The 17,892-nt window shown below is 41.3% G+C and overlaps 1 protein-coding gene across 2 annotated transcripts in view; it reads left to right on the top strand.

Annotated features, from left to right (window-relative positions):
- The first annotated feature begins 2,639 nt into the window (after window positions 1-2,639).
- The window catches only part of ETF1 (eukaryotic translation termination factor 1), a 31,079-nt gene continuing 15,826 nt past the window's right edge, over window positions 2,640-17,892 (top strand). Inside the window, exons 1-2 of one of the 2 annotated variants that reach the window (XM_047729786.1) lie at window positions 2,640-2,798; window positions 2,959-3,062. In XM_047729786.1, coding sequence (XP_047585742.1) covers window positions 2,977-3,062 — 86 coding nt within the window. In that variant the 5' untranslated portion in view covers window positions 2,640-2,798; window positions 2,959-2,976. Of the gene's footprint in view, window positions 2,799-2,958; window positions 3,063-3,164; window positions 3,190-17,892 lie in introns of those variants that run through there. The other variant, XM_047729787.1, reaches the window with a different exon arrangement.

Here is a 17,892-nt window from a genome sequence, read left to right as displayed (position 1 = left end):
TCATCATATGTCATTTTGAAAAAATCTGTATCAGTCTTATGTCACAAGAGGTTCTTCCTAAACACTGATGGTCATGGCTGCATTCATAAAGCCTCCTCCTTGCTGAAGGAAATAGCATCCCTGTTCTATTCCTTTCAAATCTCTTCTGCTAGAAATCAATGCCAGTATTTGCCACTAAGACACTGGTTTTCAATTCCAAATGCAGAGATGGTGAATTTACAGCAATGAAGCAAGTAAGCTTTCGGAGCTACATATAAACTATCTGGAATTAGAACATTCTAAGAAACAAGTTACATATCTCAGTAATTATGAAGTTTGAACAATTCAAACGCTGACAAACAGTAATTCTGACATGTCACCATCTTATTTCAGGATAATCACCTATAAAAGCAAGCCTGTGAGGTGGTCTAGAAAGCCTATAAAGCCATGAAACATTGACCTGAAGCAATGCCATAAACATAAAAATGAAGAGATATAGATCAAGGGAACCAAGTGAAAAAAGTAGGAATTGGGGTAAGGGAAATGAAGTAGGGAAAAGCTTGGGACATGGTACACATCCAGTCAGTAACAGTGTTTATTATTATTTACTTTAGAAGGTGCATTACTAAGCACAGTGAATGACACACAGAAGTACAATAAATACTATGTAATGAATGAACATATGCCATGAATTACAAAATGGTACCTAAAGAAGAGATACTACCTTGGGAATTCATTTGCTGGGGGAGAAACATTTCCTGCAGGAAAAGTGTCCTCACCCTATGGCAACAGAGGTAATGGGGTTGCTGCATGATAAAATGCACTGGGCACTGAACATGGAGTCTGGAAGTCATAAACTATTTATGTGATTCTGAGCAAGTCCCTTCCACCTTTCTTTGCCTCAGTTTCCCTATCTATGAAATGGGGATAATACCCCCATCTCAAAGGTGTGAGCAAAGTTGAGATAACATGAAAAAGGACTCAAAGCAAACATAAATGCAACTGCCTGACATCTCCACTTGCATGTCTCAAAACCTCGCCCAAGAGGAAATTTTCAATCATCCCTCAAAACCTGCTCTTCATATTTCCCAACTCAGTAAGTGTAACCATTTCCACACTCTGGGAACATTCTTCCTTTCTCCAGATCCAATCCATCATCCAGTCCTATCCATTCTAACCCCCTTTATTTTTTTTTTTTTAAAGATTTTATTTATTTATTTGACAGAGAGAGATCACAAGTAGACACAAAGGCAGGCAGAGAGAGAGAGAGAGAGAGAGAGACAGAGAGGGAAGCAGGCTCCCTGCTGAGCAGAGAGCCCGATGCGGGACTCGATCCCAGGACCCTGAGATCATGACCTGAGCCGAAGGCAGCGGCTTAACCCACTGAGCCACCCAGGCGCCCCTCTATAAATCCTTTTAAGATGTCCATTGTTCTTAAGAGAAGAGGCCAAACTCCTAAACCTGGCTTTGAAGACCCTACATTATCTGTCCTCTGTCTCCACCTCAAGCTACTTTACCCATTCCTGAACCTGTTCCAGCATACTGGCTTTTTAAGCACATACTTTTTTTTTTTTTTTTTTAATGTGTTATGCTTTCTGACAAACCCCTACTCATTCTTTGGGTCTCATTCCAAAATCAGGCCCTTTTATTACACTCTCACAACATTTCCGGGTATTTATGCAAGTATTTTATGATACAAAAGTATACAATCACAAATGGTTATAAACCCAACGAAACTGAAAGCTCCACTAAGGTAAGCACTGTTATATCCAGTACACCTCAGCATCCTCAGGAAAACTGACTCTAGCACAGTTTGGGCCCAAATATTTGAACAAATCCAACCGAGGTGAAGAGAGACACAGTCAACTAAAAATTATAACTCAAAAAGATAAACTTCTAACTTATATAGCTGCCCATTTTTGCTTCAAACTCTCCCCACCTCCACTCTCAAAACCTCACACCAAACGATTCGTGGCCTCAGATACTTCACAGTTTCCAATCTCCCGTAGCCTCTGCTTTCCCCTCCCGTCCCCACAAAGTTCCAGGTTCAAAATGAACCCGTGTGAGCAGTAAGCGAGACGCAACGTGCCTCTTTTGCCTTTGCGGGTGGCGCGTCCCGGACCACCCGGGGAAAATTTCCTAATCCAGACACCCGGGCTGAGAGCCTAAACACTAATTCGTCCGCGCAACAGTGACGCAAGTCGGCCGAAGAGCACTTTGCCAGGTAAGAAGCCACGAAGCTTGAGGCGTTTCTTTAAGACTCCTCAGACGTAATTCAAATCACGAGTCCCGGCCCGATCGTCTAGGCGCGCGTCGTAGATTTTCAGATGCCCATTCCATCCATCAAAGAGGAACGGAAAAGACGTTCTCCGTCTAGCCCTTTAGAAATCACCCCCATTGGAGGCCTGCGGGTCGCTAAATAAATCCTCGCGAGAGCCACCGGCTTCCGCCCGCTTCCTGCACCGGGCTAGCCGGACCGGAAGGAATGCGGTACTTCCCCGCCCCGGGCCCTACCTCACAAGGCCGCGCGGCCCAGCTGCGACCAATCAGCAAGCTCATTGTAGGCCGCGGCGCAGACAGCCAATGGCAAGTCGCGGCGCGCGCAGAGCTTCCTCTCTTCCGCACCGGGCCCCCTCCCTTCCGCCCGCCGACTTCCACTCAGCCTCTGGCGGAGGAAGTGATGTCACAGGCCCCATGTGAGCGGATTGCAACACATGCAGCTGCCTGGAGAGAGGGAGCCGGTGTCCTACGTCAGAGCCGCCGCCGCGGAGCCGCCGCCGGGGAGGAGCAGCCGCTGCCGCCCAGGACTGGGCCCTTAGGTAAGCCGAGGGAGGGAGAGGCCGGCGACCGCCGCGGCTGGCCGCGCGAGGCGGGAAGAAGAGGGCCTCTTGGGGGTGGCTAGGAAGGGGGCCGCTCTGCCCCAGCGGCGGCGCTAACTCTGTGGTCTTGGTGTCTCCGGGCCCCGCCGGGCCGCTCTAGGGAGGAGGAGGCGAGAAGATGGCGGACGACCCCAGTGCTGCCGACAGGAACGTGGAGATCTGGAAAATTAAGAAGCTCATCAAGAGCTTGGAGGCGGCCCGCGGGTGAGCGCCGCGTCCGGCCCCCCCGTGCTCTCTTGGTTCCCGGACCCCTCAGGATGGCCGCCCCCGCGCCGCATGGCCGGATGAGGAGAACCAGGCACTAGTCAACTCCCGCCTTCTGGATCTCTGGGTAGTAGCCCCCGACTCAGGGGCAAGGGTCTTCGCGGTTGGCCGGGGAAGGGATCCTTCTCCTGCTTCGGGGTAAGGGGCCCCGCTCCCGGGGTTCGGACCCCTTGACTCCCTCGTGAAAGGCCATTGCTACTTTTGAATCTCTCTCTGGCCCTTGAATCAAGCACCTCCGTGTTCGAGCTCCAGTTGCTGCCACCTTACTTGGGTGCTGTTTGGGGAAAGAGCTCGGCCTTCCTTTCTGAACGTCGTTCCCTGATTTCCTCTCCATGTTTCTCAGCCAGGTCTCATTAAAATGGCCTCCCCCTCCGGGTCTTCTGAACTGGGTCGGTGAAGTTTGGATGGGACGGGAAGGAGGAGAGGTGGCCAGGGACAACCTCTTTCTGACTTTCCTTGATATCTCTGGGTTTTCCACCTCTTCCAAGATGACTTCCCCCAAGTCCTCCAATTACCCCGGAGGTTCCTGGTGTTAGCTGTTGAAGTACCCACCTATGAAATGAAAATGCCAACGTGTGGGGGGTGGAGTAGAGAGGAGATTTTGGTGGACGAATCCGCATCTGTATATACATGAGAAACAGGGTAATGGGGCCGTTAATGTGAACTGTTAACTACGGGGTCCTTTTTGGCCTCTCTCTAGAACTTTCAGGGATAGAAGTGCCCAATGTACTAATGCTTGTTGAAGTTTAGAACTGAATTAGGTGGGCTTTGGGTCTCCTTTTGTAAATTTTGTGGGTCTTTACTATGGGAAGGTTAGATAGAAACTGGCTGTATATGCTTTTTTTTTTTTAAGTTAAAATTACTCATTTGGAGAAGGTGTGTCAAGTATTCCCATTTTCTTAGTTTGTTTATTTTGTTCTTTTCCCAGTTATAGGAACTTTTTGCTTACAGGAAGTGGCTCAAAAAAAAGCGTTTGGAACATTACATATTTGTATGTCTGAGCATTCTTAGAATAGCAGAGTGCCTTGCCCCAGGCCATGTTGAAAATTTGTTTTGAACACAGGAATTGGACATTCTGGTTTCCAACCCAGGTTTGTCATCGATTGCTTGATTTGCAGTGATAGAATTAATCAAGCTTTTAATTGTTACTACATGAAATAAAGTGTGCTTAGTTACATGGAGGGCCCAAAGTTGTTAGATTGGTTTTGCTGTTGTGTTTTCTTATTAAATTAGTGACAGTTCTGCTTGAAATGAAGCTTCTGAAAGTTTGGCTATCCATTCAGTTACTTGGGCTTTTGCTAACTCTTTACCTAGTACAAATTGAAGGTGGCAGCTTATTTTTAATTTTTTTAAGTTTGTTTCTTTGAATGTAATAAAATAGATGTTTTTAATAATCTTACAGGAACTTGAACACAGATTTTTTTTTTTTTTTTTTGCCTCATGGTAGAATGAATAATTATTCTCCCGAGTGTGAACATATTATACAGGAGAGATAGTACAGGTCATGATCCCTTATGTATGATGTACTATCAGGAATTAGATTAGTTTCACTAGGATCTTCTGTTGCATTACTTTTAATTGAGTATGGCTTTTATGGATTTTTGTTGCAGTGTTTAAAGTTTGATGTGACCTGTAGATTTGTTCTCGTATGTCTTTACCTTGGGGGCAGTGTCACACATTAGAATCTGCATACATTACATTCTCTGAAAAACTCTAAAATGTGAATTTATGACTGTAATTTGACTGTTGTCTGAGTGTAGTAACATTAAAAATAACGTTCTGTGTAGTAACAGCATTCCCTTCTAGTGCATGATGAAGGAAGCTTATTCTCTGATTTGATCATAGCCATGTTACCTAGCTACTTGAAACTCTTCAGCTACCCTTTAAAGCTTTTAGAGGCTTTATCTCTTTTATTAGCAAAGTTCAGTCAAGTTTAAAGCACATCAAAAATGAGGTTCTCATGCACAACTTTAATTCTAAGTGATGGGGTTAGTTTGGACATTTTAGACTAGGATTAAGCTATCTAAAATAGCTGGAAGCGGTCTTCATTTAAACAAATAATATGGTTGATAATCATGTCCTACTTTGCTTTTATTTAGGATTTGGTTGCTTGTTGATCCCATGAAAATTTTAAATCTTTTGCCATCTCTGGGTATCGGTAAGGAGCCACAACTGTATTCAGTTTGGCTCAGAAGTTTCCCTGTACATACCAACTTCTTTTAGGGAATAGGAGGATTCCTGTTCTTGGCTGAATTGTATTAAAGTCAGGCTCAGATTATTATAGTGTACGGTAAGAAATATTTTGCCTAATGCTAAAATATTTTAAGGAGAAATGTAATGATCTTTAAAGACAAACTGGATGACAGAACGAATCTTTGTGTGCTGGTGTTTGGGGTTGTCTTTGGGTTTAAGGAGAAAACTGATGTGTTCAAGCATGGTTATTAGCACTAAGTGAAACTTAGTGGTGGATTAATAGAATAGTTTTTGGAATGTTTTTTTGTTTGGGTTGTTTTGATTTTTTTGTTTGGGGTTTTTCTTGTTTGGTTTTTTTAACCCTTTTAGCATTGTAGAATTCTGGGCACGAAAATCATATTAGTTTGTTTTTAACAGTAACTGTAAGGTACGCTTATAGTTAACCAAAAGAGTAATTTTGAAATTGAGAGTCAGTTTATGATTATCTCTTGATAATATCACTTAAATGTAGCTTAAAAAGGGAACCATTGCAAAATGGACTCAGTAATTAAGTACATCTGAACAAAGTGAGGTTTCTAAGCACAATAATTATTGGGTGCTTAGTATACTTAGTATATTATAGACACTGTGTTAAGTAATACACTATTTGATTTAATCCTCAAAAGAAGTACTGCCACCTTTTGATAGCTAAGGCACCTGAGGTGAGAGGTTAAATAACTTGATATCTGAAGTGTAGCAGAGCACAGGCCTTGAATCAATATGTTACGCTATGCAATGAATGTATATTATGTTTTCTGAAAATACAAGACCAGAATGACTCAGATTGTAATCTAAGCTACAACAAACTATTTTATTTTAAAAATTTTACTTATTTATTGAGAGAGAGAAGCAAACTCACCACTGTGCACAGAGCCCAATATGAGGCTCGGCTAAATCTCACAACCCTGAGATCATGACCTGAGCTGAAACCAAGAGTCACATGCTCAACCAACTGAGCTACACAGGTGCCCCTATAACAGGCTATCTTAATGTTGTCATTTCTGTGGAAGAGCATTTGTAAGAGCCAAAATGGCTAAAAGAGGGAACTTGGTGTCTTTTTGTCGTCCACATCATACTTAATTTTCTTAGTTGAAAGAAGTGTTACACATAGATCTTAAATTTAAGTTTGTGGAATATACTTAATTTAGTTTCATAAAAGTCTGGTTGAATGTTAGTTTCTTTGTGTGTTAATAAAATAACCTGCCATTTCTTTTGTTACACTAAGTCCCACTTGAAGTTAGTGGAAATTCTTCCTGGTTTATGATTGCTCCTGGTACATTCTCCACCATTGGCTTAATGAGGACAAATGTGTACATAAGCCAGAACTGGAACTAGGGCCATGTGAATGGAACTCTGGTTGTGGATAGTTAGGACAAGGAACTAAAGCAGGTAAATATGTTTTACAAGAAAGGTGAGTGGGAAATTTTGGTTTTTCCTACTAATGTTTTCTGACCCAGCAAGAAGTAGCTCCAGATACAAGGTTGGAAGATTTATAGTTTTCAGGGAATAAAAATCATTGCCAGAGCCTGTTCTGGCCAAGGACGGTGGTAAATGTGACAAATAGACCAGGATAATTTGGGTTAAGTTGCATCTGTGGGTGTTAGAATATTTTTCAACTTACCTTGACCAGGGAACCTTGTATATTTCAAAAATAATGAAGGCTTAGTCAGATAACCCATCTTTGAAGATCTGCACAGTTTGTAAACTTTGAGTCTTATGGGCATTTTGGGGCCATTTTTAAATCTTACTGTTTAGTTTAAAAGAACTTGTAGATATTTTGACTTTGAAGAAAATAGAAATATCTTAGTTAACATGATTGCCTTTCCCTCCCTGAAATATTCAGCTTCTTTTCTCCTCTAAGGAGTTCTGATACCTGATGGCAGGGGTGGTCCCCCACACCAAGCAGTTCTGTAGTTCTTAGTGGACAGCAGCTGTGGGTGTCCTACAATTTAATCTAATTCTTTTTTTTTTTTTTTTTTTTTAAGATTTTATTTATTTATTTATTTGACAGACAGAGATCATAAGCAGGCAGAGAGGCAGGCAGAGAGAGAGGAGGAAGCAGGCTCCCTGCTGAGCAGAGAGCCCGATGCGGGGCTCGATCCCAGGACCCTGAGATCATGACCTGAGCCGAAGGCAGCGGCTTAACCCACTGAGCCACCCAGGCGCCCCAATTTAATCTAATTCTGACACTACATAAGGTTAGTATCTGATCCCATAAGTAAAGTGCTCAGTCCTACAATACTGTCCCCATTTGTGTTAAGTCTGGGCCTCTCCTATTTCTGACCTATAGCCTTTAAATTGTGGATTTAATAATTTGCTAGAATGGCCCACAGAACTTAGGGAAGCACTTCACTTATGTTCATTGTCCTTTTTTATAAGTATATATATAAATGAAGAGTACATAGGGTGAGGTCCAGAAGCATCTGAGTACAGGAGCTTCTGTTCCTGTGGAACTGGGGGGTATTTCCTGGGCTTACCAACCCAGAGGTTCATTAAATCTTGTTCAAGGCTTTATAGAACTTAAATTGCAGACTCCTTTCACACCACAAACCTTTCCCAGAGGGCTGTGGATGGAGCTGAAAATTCCAACCCTTAGTTACCTCATCTTTCAGGTGACCCCAGTGGCCCTACCCTAAGTCACTTATTATAAACTGAGGTGTACTCCACAGAAATTCCTTAGGAATAACAAAACCCATCACCCAGGAAATTCTAAGGGCTTTAGAAGCTCTGTCAAAAGCCATGGACAATGACCAAATACATTTCTTATACCACATAACCATTTTTTAACATCTCCACTAAATTCTTCACATGTTGAATTAAAAGTAGGTTTGTGAGGGTTGCCTGGGTGGCTCAGTTGGTTAAGTGTCTGACTCTCGATCTCAGGGTTATGAACTGAAACCCTGTGTAGGGGGGCACCTGGGTGGCTCAGTAGGTTAAGCCTCTGCCTATGGCTCGGGTCACTATCCCAGAGTCCTGGGATCAAGCCCCACATCTGGCTCTCTGCTCAGCGGGGAGCCTGCTTCCTCCTTTCTCTCTGCCTACTTGTGATTTGTCTGTCAAATAAATAAATAAAATCTTTTAAAAAAAAGAAAGAAAGAAAGAAAGAAACCCTGTGTAGGGCTCCATGCCCCAGTATGGAGCCTTCTTAAAAAGAAAAATAATTTTGTGAGATTGTAGACTAGGCTTTTTTTAACCTTATAGACAAATAATATGGATGGACTGTTGATATGATTTGGATCGATTAAAGTATATCAAATGTGTTTGAATACCTTTCCCAAGTAAAAATTGTTGGTTAATAGAATATTTACCTAAATGATACATGGAATGTTCTCAAAGCCATGAGTTTTAGGTACTTTAATTTTTACTTAAGTTCTTCATACCTTAAAGGGCTGCTTATAACTAATGTGATACCAGAATATTCAGGCTTTTAGAGAGGTTTGTTGTTTTTTTTTTCCTCCCATTCTCTTCTGCGCAAAACCTACCACCCCCAAGAAAAGTCAAGAATTAGAATGTTTTTAATTTCTTGGGAAGAGATGAATGTAGACCAGAGTACAACTATAGACAGAGGTCTTGGTGGCCTCTCATGAAGAGGTCATGATACAGATGCCACTAACAGGTCTGAGCCATGAGAAGAAAAAGATAGGGGGAAGAAGGAGAGAGTATATTTTATAGGGTATGGTAGTGTCCTTGAGGCAACTCCCGAGTGTCATAGGTTGCTTTCCTCAACCCAGAACTAGTTCTGACAGCCATTGTATTCAGGAATAGTGTTCTATGCACTGTGAACCTAATGAACAATTACTGTCTTTGAATTTCAACTCTTGACAGACTTCTCATTGTAATAGCAGATACCCTTCCAGGAAAGGAAGGCTTACAGTGGACATACTCCTAGGTAAGCACAGTACCTAATTAGAGTAACATTTAAGGCCAAATGCCCTTTGGGTTACAGGTGTGTCTGTCTTACCCCTCCTCCCCTGACCAGTTGGACCCTTTTAGCATTAGTAGAGGGCCCTTTTTCTTAGACCTAGGGTTAAGAGTGTGCCCATTATGGCCCCTTGTGCTGGATGTTCTGTTGTGAGAAAACTTAAAATAAGTTTGGTGTCAGGGTTGAATGGTCTTAGATCCTACTTGAAGATTCAGAAGGAAAAATTCGTATCTTTTCCGTAGACCCACAGCTGGAACTGTCCCAACTGAGAATATGGAGAGCAGAAATTTCTTCAGAGTCCAGTGAATTTTCTAGGGAATCTCAGAACAGAACCCTTTCATAGGATACATTCTATAGGTATTTCTTAATTCTTCAGCAGCCTCTTACCTTAATGAGAGCAAGAAGGGATTAGAGGGGTTCAGGGTTCTTCTTTCCAACATATTGGAAATTAGGTTTCTTGTGGGCACTTTCCTCAAAGAACATGAAGGCTCACTTTGGTAACAACTTTATCTCAAGCCACCGGATGGACACAGTTTAAACCCTTTCCTGCTGTGTGTTAAGTTGGAAACTTCCTGGGTGCCTGGGTGGCTCAGTCGTGTCAGCTTTTGGCTTGGGTCATGATCCCAGGGTCCTGGGATTGAGCCCCACATCAGGCTCCCTGCTCAGCAGGAAGCCTGCTTCTCCCTCTCCCACTCTTGCTGTCTCTCTCTGTCAAATAAATAAATAAAATCTTTTTTTTTTTTTTTTTAAGTTCTAAAGATGGAAACTTCCCTTTTTTCTTACTTTTAAACCTTTTTTTCCTTTGAATATAAGTGAATGAAAATTACGTAATTTTATTTTTTTGCTTTTTTCTCACCTCCCCCTAAACATCATTAAGAGCCATAATTTCATTATCATTCATGATACAAAGATGAAAACAGATTTGTCTCTTAAACATTATACATTGATCACATTTACTGTGATTTAATCCAGCCCTTTCTCTTTCATCTACTTAATTTATTTTTTTTCATCTACTTAATTTGTATTCATGGGTGCATATAAGTATTCATGTGTTTGCTTTCTCTCTTTTTTTTTTTTTTTTTTTTTAAGGCCTCCCAAGTTCTGTATCTTTAACAGCAATTTTCAGATCCAGAGTTTTCATCCAGCCTATGCTTTGTCTCTTGTCACCATCCTTCCTGTACATTTCAGAGGACTTGACATTTTCAGATACCTGACAACTGCCTCTTGTAGTGCAGATACCTTGGGGATATTGGGTCCATGCTCTTCTGTTTTCATATTTTCATTTGATCCTCTAAGGTCTCGTTTAGAAGAGTGATCCTAGTCAAAACAAAAGATTGTCTTTTCCCTACCATGTTTGGGGCCTTCAGATGAGATTTTCCCCCAAACTCACATCTAGGTATATGAAAAATGAAGCCCACAAATGCATTTTTACTACTAACCAGTCAACTTACAAGCTTCATCAAATATCTGCTGTAAGTTAGACACTAGACATTTGGAAGAAATGTGTAATACAATGGGAGCATGGTCTGACACGCAACCGTGGACTGATGATATGAACCATTTCCAGAACTAGAGAATAACACAGTACATGTTGAAGCGGGCATAGTGTAAACAGGTGATTAGGGTCTTGAATGAGGTGTTGGACATTGTCAGAAACCAAAAGAGAGATTGTGTAACTGCTCCAGCAAATTTCCTAGGGGAGGCAATTGTCATAGAATGTTACCTAGGGCAGTAGTATTATTTGGCTGATACAGTATCTTTGATACAGTAGTGGAGTGGAGCTGTAACTGATCTGCAGCTTTGAAATTGTAATTGACATTCATTCCTGATTGAAAGCCAGTTAGTCTAAAATTAGATCCAAGAGCTTTGTGTTGGTTGATGGTTGGTGAGCTGTCAGGGTATTGAAATAGCACAGAGCATTTGTGCATGTGTGCCTTGTTCGTAAAGTTGGCATGACAGAGCTGAAGACAGTCCCAACAGTTTGCCTTTCAACCTAAATAAACCTTAGTTTGCAAGTAGTGAAATTGTGCTGATCCCCAAACATGATTTCCTTAATACTTCTGGATATTTTTAGCTTTTTACTAAAAAACAGTTTTCTTCCTTTCTTGGCTACTCCCATTTTCTGGCATCTTCTGGCCTTCCACTTAAGCAAGGAGGAGCCTCAGGAAGGACAGGGTTAGAGGTTCATGACTGAGGTATGTTTTAGTAAAGTAATAAAACTAGTTTTCTGAAGATGAATTGAATAGCATACATTTTGACTCCTCACAACAGCTCTGTGAGGAAACTACTCAACCGTTTAATGGATGAAGAAATTGAAACACAGAAAGGTTAGGTAGCTTGCATCTTACCACAACCTAGTAAGGGGCAGTACTAGATTTTCTGTTCCCACTTTTCTGGTTTCAGAGCCTGTGATTCTATTATACCACACTGCCTTGCTCTTTGATTGAAATTTCTTTTGCTAAGTAGAAACATCTTCCATTCCCTTTTGAAAGGACTCTTGTCCAAGGAGGTTTGCATTTTACTGGAGGGAGCAGGTGTGCTGGATGTAGGAGCAAAGATAAAAGGAAAACAGGCATGCTTTTTTGCATATCTGCCCAAGGAAGAACTTGGGAACCAAACATACTTACTCTTTTTTTTTTTTTTTTTTAAGATTTTATTTATTTATTTGACAGAGAGAAATCACAAGTAGGCAGAGAGGCAGGCAGAGAGAGAGGAGGAAGCAGGCTCCCTGCTGAGCAGAAGGCCCGATGTGGGACTTGATCCCAGGACGCTGGGATCATGACCTGAGCCGAAGGCAGCTGCTTAACCAACTGAGCCACCCAGGCGTCCCAAACATACTTACTCTTAATGAGCATCGCTGGTGAGGGAAATAACTTGCTTTTAAATCCTTCCCCAGAAGTTCATTTTGTGTATTAGAACAATAACAGGAGGGCAGTGGCTTTTGTTTTATTTGAAAAATACTTGCATTGTGGTAAAGAAACATTAGGTGAACTGTCTCATTTATAGGATCCCAGGTAGAACACTGGCCCCTAAAGCTGGTTGTGATTGATAATCAAGGCTTTGCCTTGATGTATGAATACTAGAGAAAGTTTCCAGCTTCTGCTGGTCCTTGGTCGAACATTCTACTAGGTTAGCTTTTGTGAAGTTGTTAAATCTTTTTTAAAATATTTATTTATTTATTTATTTAGAGCAGGGGTCAGAGGGAGAGAGAGAATCTTAGGCAGGCTCCACACCCACGATGGAGTCCAATGCAGGGCTTGATCTCACAATCCTGAGGTTATGATTTGAGCTGAAAACAAGAGTTGGACGCTGTACCAACTGAGCCACCCAGGCGCCACTATAATTTTTCTTTCCAAAACAAAATAAATGCCTGTAACTGTAGAAAAATACACCAGATACATGCATTTTTGTTTTGGATGACTAAGTAATAGTAGTGCTGTTAAGCATAAAATACTAAAATGAACCTTCGTAAACTTTCTGCTGGAAATTTTTGCTGGAACAGGTGAGTTATTCTATTCTCTATGATAGAAGCTGCTTTAGTGTCTTGGTATGTTCAGATCTTGGGCTTTGTCCCCTCTGGTAATGGCATCTGACCCTGAGGTCAGTCGGATAAACCAATTTCAAGTAACTCTGTCTAGCCTTTTGAACAGTAACAGAATCCTCCCTCCTCCTTTGGTATTCTGCAAGCTCTTTATAAAAGGCAGCCCCATCCGCCTCTAACCAGTATCAGAGATGATGGGGGCTGGGGAGCGGGGAGCAGCAGGGCGTCAAGTTGAGGATGAACAAAATTAAGGGTAGCAAAAGAAGACTCTTTGGAAGTATTGGTTTTATTTTATTAAAGACTATGGTTTTGGGGTTTTAGCAAAGCTAAAACTGGGTAGTCAGTCATTTCTATGCAAGTGTTAGCTCCTCTCCAAAACTAGCAAATTTTTCATTGGTATTTTGTATGGTAGTTTAGAATAAATCTCTGGTGTTGGTATAGAAGAGACTATATAGGGAAGATCTTATTTCTCACATTGGGAATTAACCGTTTATTTATCAAATTCATGTGCTGTAATGATTTGTGCCCTTAAGCTTATATAGACAGTGTAAGCAGCACGTTATTTCAGTTTTTGATACTTGGTGGAAGAGAAAATGGGGTCAGATCTTTGAAGTAACTGATAACCAGACAAAGTAGTGACTGACTATGGGTTATATCAAAATAATGTGAACCCATACCATAGCTGTAGGATGAAGCTATTCAAGCTTTTATATAATAAAATTTTTTAAAGTTTCAGAGGGTAATGGATTAATAAAGATTTTATTTCTTTGACAGACAGAGATCACAAGTGGACAGAGAGGCAGGCAGAGAGAGAGAAGGGGAAGGAGGCACCCAACTGAGCAGAGAGCCCAATGCAGGGCTTGATCCCAGGACCCTGAGATCATGACCTAAGCCAAAGGCAGAGACTTAACCCGCTGAGCCACTCAGGCGCCCCTGGACTTACTCGGATTCTGATAAGACCTACCACCTTCTAAATTGCTTCCCCTCTCCCTTCTAGCTGTGCTGTGATGTTTCTGAATGTACTATTAAAGAGCAGAGGGGTAGGGTATAACGAGGTAGAGTTCCATCTTGTTACCTTTTAGTGAGCCCTTAATATTTGCTATCCATGCTAGGCACGTGACATATATTACAGAATTCTCATGACCTTGTAAAGAAAGCAGAAACTGAGGCCCAAAGAGATTCATTTATGTAAGTTGCTGTAGGTTATACAGATAAGACATGACATAAACCCAAATCTCTTAAATAAATCTGTGCTCCTGGGGTGCCTAGATGGCTCAGTCAAAAGAGCATGTGACTCTTGATGTCAGGATCATGGGTTCAAGCCCCACGTTGGGCATAGAGATTACTTAAAAATAAAAAATCTTGGGGTGCCTGGGTGGCTCAGTGGGTTGAGCCTCTCTGCCCTCAGCTCAGGTCATGATCTTAGGGTCCTGGAATTGAGCCCCACATAGGGCTCTCTGCTCGGCAGGGAGCCTGCTTCTCTCCTCTCTCTCTGCCTGCCTCTCTGCCTACTTGTGATCTCTGTCTGTCAAATAAGTAAATAAAATCTTTTAAAAAATTAAAATTAAATTTTAAAAATCTTATTTTAAAAAATAAAATTCTGTGCTCCTAACCAACCTCCTACACTGTTCCCATATTAAACCCATATCAGAAAGATTGCTATAGTCTCAAACTTTAAACTTAGTTTTGCATGTTTGGTAAAAGAAAAATAGAAACCCCATTGTGAATAAAAAAGCATGACTTCTGCATGGGTCATGATCTCACGGCTCTATGCTCATCAGGGAGTCTACGTATTCCTCTTCTCTCCCTCTGCAACTCCCTCCCGCTCATGTGCTTGCACTCACACTCTTTCCCTCTCCCTCTCTCATATAAATTAAAATCATAAAAAATGTACATGGACAAAAGCAGTAGGAATTGGTGAGGAACTCGTTAATTTACAGCTGGTGATCCATATAATGTGGCTAGCTTAGCAATTCCCAGAAATGATTTGACTGAGATTTAAGTTGAAATTTTTGAGCTTGGAAAGGGGATGGTGGGAATCTTTGGCCACCCATATCCTAGGCACAACCCCAGTCGTCAAACATTGGGATGAAAGCTTGGGGAACATACCCTCTAAATCCCAACAAAGAGTGTAGTCGTCAGTCTACTTCCTCCTGGTCCTAAACTGAAAGTAATTCTGTTAAGTAGGGGTGATGAAATCTGTGGCAAGCATTTGGTGTGCCCTGGGTGTTCTGTCCTGGAAAAGTCGGACAATTCATTGTGGTTGTATTGCTGCTAGGGTAAATGACAGCAGCTTACCTACAGCAGGTGGGCTCGGTTTGTCTTCTGTGAGTTGGGATGAATTCATGGAATCTCTGGCTTCAGCTGGCCAAGAGATCCTGCTTATAGTCACAGAAAGCAAGCCAGACCCAGTGATTCTCAGCCCTAGTTACACATCAGAATTGATAGACTTGTATTTGAATCAGTTTTTCTGAAAATTGAGGCTCCCTCTTCTAATCACCACTACCTTCACTGTCCCTATTCAAGAGCAATTGAATCAGAATAGAGGAGGGGAGATCTTTTTGTATATGAGCATTTATTTTTTGTTTTGCTCTTTTAGAAAGTCCCTCAAGGATTCAGGGTTCTCACGCAAATAGTGGTTATTAGTGGACAACCTTGTGTGGACCATGTTGGTTTTTTCCAGCTACCTTTCTAAACTGTTCTTGAGCATTTTTGATGATGAACCTTGATAAAATCTTTACAAGTCAAAGAGTGCCTAGATTTTCTTTGCTTGTTATTGGTCAGAAGGCATGTTGAATCTAAAGGCTGCAACTATGTGAGACCTAAAGTTACTCACACCCCATAGTCCAGGCTTTGCTCTGAATACCGTGCTTTTCTATCTTAAGGCATTTCAGTCCTGACACTTCAGGTGACCTTATACATCTTTCCCTGTCCATAATGCTCAGGGTACATGAAACCTTGGATGAATAACTGGTGGTACAGTCATAACCTCCCATGTTAGGTAGAGAAACTTTTCTTCAAAGTTTATTTGAGACTGAAGGAAGGAAAAGCTGTTAGCTCTTTATTTAAAATTCCCTTCCTTCCTGAATTTTGTCTAGTTTTATTTACTTTCCGCATTTAATCTATTTACAACTACTTCCTTCTGTCTCCTGCTGTTTTGTTGCTCAGAAGTTAGTTTCATCAGAAGTTTCATCAGAAGCATTGATGAACCTTGTTTGATAAGGGAGAGTACCCCAGATATGGTGATAACAAGAAGGAATCCAAGAGCAGAGGCCCTGGGAAGCCTTTTGTGCCACATTGTTATATGCTTTGTCTGGCTTTGCCCAGTTTTTACAACCTGGTATGAATCATTGCTGTACCTCACAATTCACTGACTTTGAATGAGAGTCTTTTTCGATTTTAGAAAAAAGACATAGGGACAAAGCAGAATAGTAGATGAAAAATGTTAAATTTTAAAAAGAATGTAGTTTGCATATGTGTCAAGCAACTCCTTGGTGAAAGCTTTACTTCACTTCGTCCTGTGGGTTGTTTTGTTTACTTTCAAATGAAATACTTAGCTTCCTTGATTTTATTTTGGTGTTTACAAAAACTGGTCAAACAACTTTGATTGGCTTATCTTGGGGATAAATGAGCATTTATTTTGTTTGGAAACTTTCCTGGGAAAACTTTAATCTGCTACTTTTAAACCCAACATACCCCCCCCCCCAAAAAAAAAAAAAAATATCGGGCGCCTAGGTAGCTCAGTGTGGTTAAAGCCTCTGCCTTCAGCTCAGGTCGAGCCCAGCATCTGGGCTCTCTGCTCGCCAGGGAGCCTGCTTCCCTTCCTCTCTCTCTGCCTGCCCCTCTCCCTACTTGTGATCTCTGTCAAATAAATAATTTTTTTTAAAATCTTTAAAAATCAGGTATTATAAAATAGCCTTTAAATTTTTAAGGTGGAGGCCATCCACTTAATAACGATGAATTTAAAAACTTAAGGTTGTTTCCACCACCACTATCCCACATGGAATAAAAAGAGGCATAAAGGCAAACTAGTGAAAGGTACTTTCTTAAGTATTAATCAAAATTCAGAAGGAGTAAGAGGCTAAAACTAGCTTTTCAGTAGTGTTTAGATTAGCAGTTTATCTACCACTTTTGGGGGGGGCAGGTCTACATTTCTGAATTGCTTAAGTAGAAACCTGTGGCAAGATATTATTCTCAGGTGTCTTTACTATGCACCGTCTAGAGTGTTACATGGATGAAAGTGTAGGGTTGATTGTCCCCCTTTGGTGCTATACAGCAAAGTTGCTTAATGAATACTTATCAGCTTAACCTATCTGCAGTGGAAATAAGTAGCTACTTATCTTAAGGTCATTGCTTTGTCCTCTGCATGATTATCTTGCTTTAAGGCTTTCCTTCAGGCATTTTGGGTTTACTGAGTGAATTTGTCCCAACATCCTTGTTATCCTCAAACTTCCATCCTTTAGGGTTTGGTGTCTGTTTGCTTCCTGAGCTAAGTGTGCTTCACCCCTGCTATCCTTGGAGCCCCTTCTCATTCCATTCCCTAGTGATTGCCTCTTTGCTAGTTCCATCTCCTAGGAAACTACTCTGTAAATCAGGGCATGTCAGCTTTTAAAAACTGAACCCTTTTGAGAAATAATTCCCTTGGTCACCAAAGATTCCAGGATCCCATAGGGTAGAGAAATGTGTTCTCTTGAGAACTGTTAATCTGAAAATAAGCACAAGATAGTAAAGTGGGTATTAAAATATATGTTGTCTTTTTTTCCCCATCTTCTGTATTTTCATATTGTGCATGTGCAAAAATTGACAGCCCCTGTGTAGAGACAGGTAGGTGGCAGCTACAATAGTGTCCTGTTTGAAGTTAAAATGACTTGCCTAATGTTTCCAGTCCCTCCCACAGCAAACTCCTCTTCTCCTCCTTGACCTGTGGAGTTTGACATAACTGCATATAAAATTATCAGAATGGTTCTTTGGAAATTCCTTTTTAGGAGCCTAGCAAGATAAATTATTGGAAGAATAGCAGTTTGTTACAGTTGGTTGCATAAAAATAGGATCCAATGAGAACTCACTGACTGTAA

Source organism: Lutra lutra, chromosome 5 (assembly GCF_902655055.1).
Source record: "Lutra lutra chromosome 5, mLutLut1.2, whole genome shotgun sequence".
Classification (NCBI taxonomy): domain Eukaryota; kingdom Metazoa; phylum Chordata; class Mammalia; order Carnivora; family Mustelidae; genus Lutra; species Lutra lutra.
The sequence above is the reverse complement of the archived record's forward strand: the minus strand, read 5'-3'. Positions and strand labels throughout refer to the sequence as shown.